Source organism: Curcuma longa, unplaced genomic scaffold (assembly GCF_044706935.1).
Source record: "Curcuma longa cultivar G26 ecotype Majalengka, Jawa Barat unplaced genomic scaffold, ITB_CL_G26_1.1 contig_24403, whole genome shotgun sequence".
In the NCBI taxonomy this organism is placed as follows: domain Eukaryota; kingdom Viridiplantae; phylum Streptophyta; class Magnoliopsida; order Zingiberales; family Zingiberaceae; genus Curcuma; species Curcuma longa.
In genome coordinates this window covers 1-8,104 of record NW_027432408.1, presented here as the reverse complement: position 1 = coordinate 8,104, position 8,104 = coordinate 1, and the positions used below count along the sequence as shown (strand labels likewise).

General features: G+C 34.4%; 1 protein-coding gene across 4 annotated transcripts; it reads right to left on the bottom strand.

Annotated features, from left to right (window-relative positions):
- Window positions 1-297: 297 nt before the first annotated feature.
- LOC141818333 (H/ACA ribonucleoprotein complex subunit 2-like protein) lies at window positions 298-5,393 on the bottom strand. 4 transcript variants are annotated; one of them, XM_074705854.1, is made up of 5 exons: window positions 5,176-5,393; window positions 4,830-4,899; window positions 3,299-3,404; window positions 974-1,152; window positions 298-324 (listed from the first exon to the last, which is right to left on the bottom strand). In XM_074705854.1, the coding sequence occupies exons 1-4, from the start codon at window positions 5,300-5,302 to the stop codon at window positions 991-993; spliced, it is 465 nt and encodes a 154-aa protein (XP_074561955.1). In that variant the 5' UTR covers window positions 5,303-5,393; the 3' UTR covers window positions 298-324; window positions 974-990. The 4 variants fall into 4 exon arrangements, with proteins under 4 accessions (XP_074561955.1, XP_074561954.1, XP_074561953.1 ...); XM_074705853.1 differs by lacking the exon at window positions 298-324 and adding an exon at window positions 610-913; XM_074705852.1 differs by lacking the exon at window positions 298-324 and adding an exon at window positions 610-903.
- Between the last annotated feature and the right edge of the window lie 2,711 nt (window positions 5,394-8,104).

Genomic DNA, 8,104 nt, shown 5'->3' with positions numbered 1-8,104 from the left:
ATTTTTGAATAATTCAAATTCATAGAAAGTGGATATTCTAGGAACACATTGAACTCCTAATCGGTTGTTCAAAGAAGCTCTTCTTATGGGAATATAAGAAGAAGAAATATAATTATTACCTTTACTTCTCAATTCAATTGTATGATTAATTGAAAATCAAGAAATATTATAAGTTTAGATTTTTGATAAAGGTAACATATATTTGATTTTATAATACAAACCTTATGAAAAAAATATGATATATTTAAATTTGTCATGAAATCAGGGAAATTAGAATTTTTCAAGCTAATGCAATGGCCGCAACAAGACTGCGAGCAATAAAGCCTGCAACGAGTCAATTGAAAAATAAAGACTCGTTAAAGAATTTGCAACTTTCTACCGTTTGTTACTTTCAAGTTTATGCCAATTCTGGTTGTACCAAAAGAAATTATAAAACATTATTGATTACTATTCTCCTATTTTCCCGAAGAAAAAGGCTTGTTTTCTGGTTACTAATTTTTCATCCAATCAGTTTCTTGAACATACTCTTGCCACTAGATGCATCCATATCAGTTGATATTCTAATACTAGGTTGCCAAAGCAATCTTAAAGTGTTCAAAATTTTGCCAATTAGCAAACAACAGTCACATTAGGATAAAAAACTAACCTTACAACTAGTTAACAAGGACTTCTATCTGATGTTTAATGCCAATATTACAATAAGATCCTACTAATCAACATGCAGGGATGGATATGATATCTTCAAAACTCTTGCTTCTGGATGGTGAGTCGAAGTAGGAAGAACCAATGGTTGGAATCAATCCTAACTTAAGATCAAGACTCCTAAGTTGATGAAGCTTAATTGACATACAAACTAGCCAACGATTAATCAACCCTTTTGTATTACTGTCTTTTATCAGGCATCTACAAATAGCTGTGGAAGGATTAGGCTTGCAATAGAAGTGGAAGAAACTGCTCGTGTGTAAGAACTGACTTGGAAGTTTAGAACATTCAGAAGAGGGAAGCTGTGAGCTCCTTCACTTCTGCAACGACCTGGTTGTAATCTGCCTGCAGCTTCTCTTGTACATCCTGCATCAGCTCACCTTTGATTGGTTTAGTTGTCACCAATACGCAGCAAGTTGGCCTCTTGGTAACCCCAGCAACTGCAAGATCCTATAATGAAAGACGAATTATAAAAGGGGCACAAAAACAAAGGCAAAGATAGAAGTAGAGTCCTGAACAGATCATGCTGATGCAGTCATGGTTAAATGATTGGATTTTGATCAGTTTCCACTAACAGTCTAGAAATAGGCAGGCTATTTGTAACAACCGTATTTTCCTCACTTAAGATTATTGGTTAGATTTAGAATATTTTATAAAGAGATAAGGGTTAATTATAAATTGTAGCGCTTAAAAATTCTCAAAAATAATTTTAGAAATATTCTATGATTTTTCAAAAATTTTAGAATATTTTTCTGAAATTTTTAGATTAGCGGAAGTAGCAAAAATAAATAGGAGCGTAAATGTCCTAGATGAGATTTGAACCCGCAACCTTTAAGAATTGCATAATTTCAATAACCAAAAGAGTCAACAAGTCTGTTCCGAAAAAAAAAGGAACCGAAATTTAATTATAGTCGAGTTAGGTTTAAAAATCAGAAAATGTCCGAGGCTGGATTCGATCCTACGACCTTTTAAAATTTAAGACTTTTAAGATAGTTCCAATAACCAAGTGCCCAACAAGTCTGTTACGAAAAAGAAGAAACCGAATTTTATTTATCGGCGAATTAGGTCTAGGAATCACTTAATATAAATAGGAGGCTTAAGAGAGGGTTTTCATTATCTTCGAAAACCCTTCCCTCACCTCTCGCCCAGAATGTCGTCGCCCTCCTTTCTCCTCCCTCTTAGCTCCCCAAACCCGAAGAACGAGGAGTCCGTCCCCTAGGATCATAAGGAAGACTTCCGGAGAACTTCTTCTACAAGGACGCTCCTCTCCGCGAGAAGAACGCATAGACATAGGAAGATCGCCGAGGAGATTTTTTTTCTCTAACGGAAGAATTGTAAGGAAATTAGCGCAGAAAGTAAGTACATCTCTCACCTGCAGTATGAGTAGTTCCGTTGTTTTCCGTATTTTTCCATAAACATGATTTTGTTAAAGCATATGCATGATTTTGTTAAAGCATATGTAAATAGTAGAATTGCATGATATAAAAAGTAAGATATTGTAATATGAAAGAAAGTACTTTATTTTGATGTTGACAAGTACCGGACCGTGAGGTGTCCAAGGGATGGGCTCCATAAGTTGCCCCTAGGCCGTGCGGTGCCTAGTACGCTCTAATCGACTTCGGTGGCTAGCTACCCCGGACCGGTTAGGGATGCGCGCATTGGTACTTTGTCAGGGCCCAAATGATGGATGTTTAATATGTTTAATTATTATGAAATAGTATATTTTGAAAATCCCCTCACATGTTTAGATATGAACATTCATGTTGCATAAATCAGTTATTACGAAGTTTTCTATGGTTTTTGTAAGTTAGATGATGTACTTACTAAGCGTTGCTTATAGTTTGCATTCCTCATATTGCAGATAAATGAAAGGAAAAGTTATAGGAAAGAGGAGGCATCAGGAGAAGTGTTTGATGTGTGGTGTCGGCGGAACCGCGGAATAAGATCAAGAATTATATAAATGTTTATTTTATGTCCAAGAATTTATATTTATTTCTTTTGCTTCCGCATTCTAAACAGAAAAAGAAAAGTTTATTTGAGTTATTTTATTTAATGAGTAAAAGTTAAGGAAAATTTAAATACGTAACATCCCCTATTAGTATAAGAAAGAGGGGGGTGTTACACTATTGCCAAGAACTGAAGAGCATGGTGCAAGGAGAATCTCTGTAGTAAGTCTTGTTGATTGACTAACAAAAATGGCAAGCACACAAGATAAGGTGAATGACTCAGAGAATGTAACAAGTATTGGGGAAATTTGTAAAAGGAATATAAAATGGGTGTAGAGCACATGATAGCTCTAGTCGCCACCAAATAGAAACCATCCTAGTTATCTAGGCAATTAACGATCTTTTGAAAGCTTTCTTTTTCATAAATGCAACCCATGGTTTCTAATTTCCTCTAACAATTCCATCTGCTTCAAAATGCAAGATAAAAAAGATAGTCAGAGAATACTCAGGCCCAAACTGGTTAAAAAATGCTGCAAAGGTTCATGCATCCTCTAAAAAATTGACTTGTATAAAAGTACGTGTTCTTGAACTAAATGGATCTGCAAAGGAGAATTTAACAAGACAAAGGAAACAAGATGCATCAATCAAACCTCTTTTGAAGGAACATAGATATAGGGAATGTCAGCTTCCTCCAGTAAGATGGGCACATGGGTAATCACGTCAATAGGAGATATATTCCCAGCAATAACACACAATCTGCAAACAACAATGCTAAATTAACATTGCCTCCACAAATGAGAACAGATTACAAAACAAATATTTGGATTGCTTCTTGGGTATGAGGATTTGGGTGTGCTACTTGATGGTAACAGTTAGAAGGTGATTGTAATACCAAATCACAACAATGCAAAAATATAGCACCTGCCATAAAGGAAGGTCTTTCCAAATGTTAATTGAATATTAAATATACTGGTATAATTCAAATTTTTAGAAGATAACGTGCATAACCTAATACAATTGATATAACCCACAAAAAGGACTAGTAGCAAAATTTAGTTGACTAGCAAATATTGTTGATATTGGACAACTAGAAAAAAACAAAATAGAGATGATGAATGTTTAATAGAGCTATGGGTCACTAGAAAGGATAAAATTGATATCAATTAGGAGTTAGGTGTAGCCGTGGTTGATAATAAAATGAGAAGAAATAGAATAAGTTGGTACGAGCATGTTTATAGATGGCCAATGAAAGTTGGATAAGTTAACTCAATTTAGGGTGTGAGAGATAAGAACATAGATAACGCTTGGGCATTTTTAAAGCAATCTAAAATAATTAGATTCAGTTTATATTAGGTCGAATGAGAGGACAATCAATCTCAAATAGTTGAAACAAATAGCTTGTAGCAAATATTACATAACAGCATGTGCATATTATAAATAGCCAATGACAATCCATTAGTTTGAGAGAGTACATAAGGAATATACAAACCAATTATATTATGTTATGGAAATAAGGAATATACAAAACAATAAACACATCATAATAATTTCAGACTAGAAGAAATCATATTAATTTGGATATAATATTTAATTGTTTAATTAAAAACAATCAGCAACTCCAAACTTACAGTTCCTCCACCAAAATTCCAAGCAATGATCTTGTAAGTAGGTGTCAAATGGCACAGGCCAGCTTGACCCAACCCTAAACAGGGCATACCATGCTTGGACTGGCAAAGGTGCAGGCTCATGTTGATCATTACTCTCCCGGCCAAGAATGAGATCAGGCCGGGCTGAGCACAAGCCTTGTAAACTGAACCACAGGCCTAACACAGCCCATAAATTTTCTAAAATAAATTTCCAGCATAAAATTATATATATATATATATATATATATATATATATATATATATATTAGTAAATCTAAAGAAGTTCAAATCTTATTAAATTACACTTCCACATTTCAGATTTTTTTATCATTTTTATTTTGTTTAGAATTATTATATATTTTATTATTAATTTCCTGGCTTAACAGGCCAACTGGGGCACAGCAAGCATCCCGACCATAACCATGGGGAAGTAGCCCAAGCAAGGACAATTCACACCCATAATTGTCGACTGGGGCTTCAAATTTAGTCACCTTCAATGATATTGTAATCAAGAATCGAACAAGAAGGAACGAACCCCTTGTGACCACGGCGGACACTCTTCACTACTTCCTTCACTCCACGTTTCAAGCACTTAGCCTCAGCAGCTGACAGCACAAATGCAATGATGAAATGTTGATGTATAATTTCAGTGGATAATTAAAACAAGAAAATAAGTCATAAGTTGCAAGAACATTTCAGGATCAAAAACAAGTTTTCGGTAGGCAAAAGGATTTCTTCTTCTTTTTTTCCGTATGACCCAAAACCAACATGCAAATATGATCTCCATGTACCTAAATACCAGAATAACCGGACGATACAGGCTAAGACGCACAACCCGATCAGAGATACAAAACACTACTTGCAATAAAATAGAAAAATACCTCGTCGGACGAGCTTTAGGGTCCGCTTGCATAACTTCTTTCCGGCTAAGGGTTTGGCAATCGGGGAGACGGACATCAACTTCTTCCTCTCCTTCACAGATTTTTCGTTCTCACTGTCGCTCCCCATCCTTATCTATCTCCTTATGGATCTCGTCGATTCCCCTGAAATTATTCAGATCCACCAAGGCTTGGAAAGAAAGTACGGCGAAGCGTGGCGGCTAAGGTTTTGGTCCTCGGAGGCGCAAAGGGTTTTTATACACTCAAACAGCGTTTAACAAAGAGAATTTTTCAACATGCCCCCGAAAGTTTCTCTGATTTCCATAAAGACCCCTATGATTTCAGTATTCTTATCACTCAAACACCCCTATATAATATGTTTTGATTTCTTTTTAAAAATTTTTTCTTTGTTATAACTTTTAACAAAGAAAGTATTTAAAAATTTGATATGCATTATCAACAACAACTTCACATATACTTTTATCATCCAACCTTAATAGTTAATGACAACAATAATTTATCTTCTTTAAAGTCTTTGTTGTTAGTAGTCTCCTTATCTTTCTCATCTTTACTTCTTATTACATTAAAATTAACACTTTTCTACTTACTACAAGAGCTTCAACTTTAGCAACAACCATAGTCCTATTCTTTAGATATTAATTTTTCCTTCGTCACTTCAATGATGTAGCAAATCATACCTTAGGAAATGATTGAGTTGATTACTATGAGACAGACTTACTGAAATGTACAGGGATTGAATTTCGATGAAGTTGAGGCAATACTTTTCTTCATAGTGGCCAACTGCAGCTTCTCGATTTACCTCCTCATATATGGTCACGGGACCGACCGTGTGGAGCCGCTGGAGTGACGGATTCCACTTTTTACTGAAATATAATAAATCACTTACCGATCGAGCAACAAATGCCGACACACTTCTAATAAGATAGACTCAACTATGTTAATTGATACTTTGAAGTTTCGAACAAGCCACTAAGTTTAAAAGGTCCAATAAAAGCCTAATATTACAGACCTCCTAAATTGAATTTATAATGGCTAATATCTCTAAAATATTCCACAAAATATTTTTTTTTTCTATTTTGCTCATACAATGATCAGTTCAATAGATCTAACGATCCTTGGAGAACTTGCTTATGATTGGAAATCTGCCGTCACTTTACCATTGATTTTCATTTTGCAAATTACATTGACAAGTAATCTCTTCATATAATTAACAATTATTTTTTTCCTATTTTCTTCTAGATTAATAAAAAGTGAAATGGCTTCCTTTTGCTCACTTATTTTACATCAAAAATAAATAAAAAGTGAAAAAGGCATCATATCTTTCTTCCAAATGCAAGTTTAAGATTTGGATAGGACTAGAAGTGAATCTTGGACTCAAGATATTCCATATATATATATATATATATATTGTAGGGTATAAAATAAAAAATACTTAGAATTAGACTAGGGAGCATTAAAACTTATCCTTATCAGTAGAAACTATAAAGTAATGTTTTCAGTCAAAAAATTTGGAGTTGATTCAAAGGCGATCATGCATTCTTGATTGGATCGAATAAATAAATTGAAACAAAAATTCCATTCTCGCAAATTAAATATAGATTAAGTAATATAGCTAGATTCTTGAAAGAGCTAGTAGAATTAACATTTGATTATCTAAACATATAATTAAAATGGATGATATTTTTTTATATTAGATATTTAAATCTTAAGAACTAACTAATCTTGGGATGTATGTATGGTCACATTTCACATACTAAGTAAATTTAGAAAGCGAGATGACTTCTGACATGATATTTCATCATTACTAATTGTTCGAATATCACATACATGAATTATGTCACTACAAAAATACTGCACATTTGGGACGAATTTTGCGACGAAAAAATAAAAAATTTTCGTCGCAAAAACCATTAGCGACGACTTTTGCGACGAATTATTTTCCGTTGCTAATAGCTCGTCGCAACACTTAGCGACGAAAATTTCCATATTTGTCGCAAATTTTGCGACAAATTCCGCAATTGGCGTCGCAAAAATTGGCGACAAAAAAAATTATCGTCCCAACAGTTGGTGACGAATAATTTTTTCGTCGCAAAATTTGCAACGAATTAATTTTTTTCGTCGCCAACGGGGACAAAGAAAACAACGGAAAAGGAGAACGTGGGCTGGGCAATTTAGCGACGAAAATAGTAAATTCGTCGCAAAATGTCGCATTTTGACGACGAAAATCAGATTTTCGTCGCAATTTGGCGACCAAAAAGGGAATTTCGTCGCCAATTGGCGACGAAAATATATTTTTCGTCGCCAATTATAAGCAATTATATGACGCATTGTGATTACGATATGTTGGCGACGAAAAGGAAATTTTCGTCGCAATTTGGCGACGAAAAACCAATTTTCGTCATAATTTTGCGACGAAAAAGCAATTTTCGTCGCCAAATGGCGACGAAAACCCCGTTTTCGTCGCCAATTGTTCGAGGCACAGTGATTACGATACGTTTGCGACGAAAATCGATTTCATCGCAAATTGAAATTTTTTTTTTTCCAGATTCAACATGTTTTTGCTAATATGAAACCTGTTTACATCAATATAAACATCCAAACTGATCCACATACATCAAAAAACAAACATACTCATATCCACAAACAACAAACATCCAAAATATAATATAACAAACTTCATCCAAAGGTAACAAACTACAACAATATCAAATAAACTCTAAATACATCCATATCCAAGCTTCATCCAAAAGTATCAAACAAACCAACATCCATATCCAATCTCCATCAACTCCATAATTAAATACATCCATAATAAAGTATCTAAAGATCAGAAAGAAATGTATCCAAAAGTATCACCATCCACGGCAGCCTCGGGTGATACTTTCTGCGTCACTGATCGCTTCATTAGAAT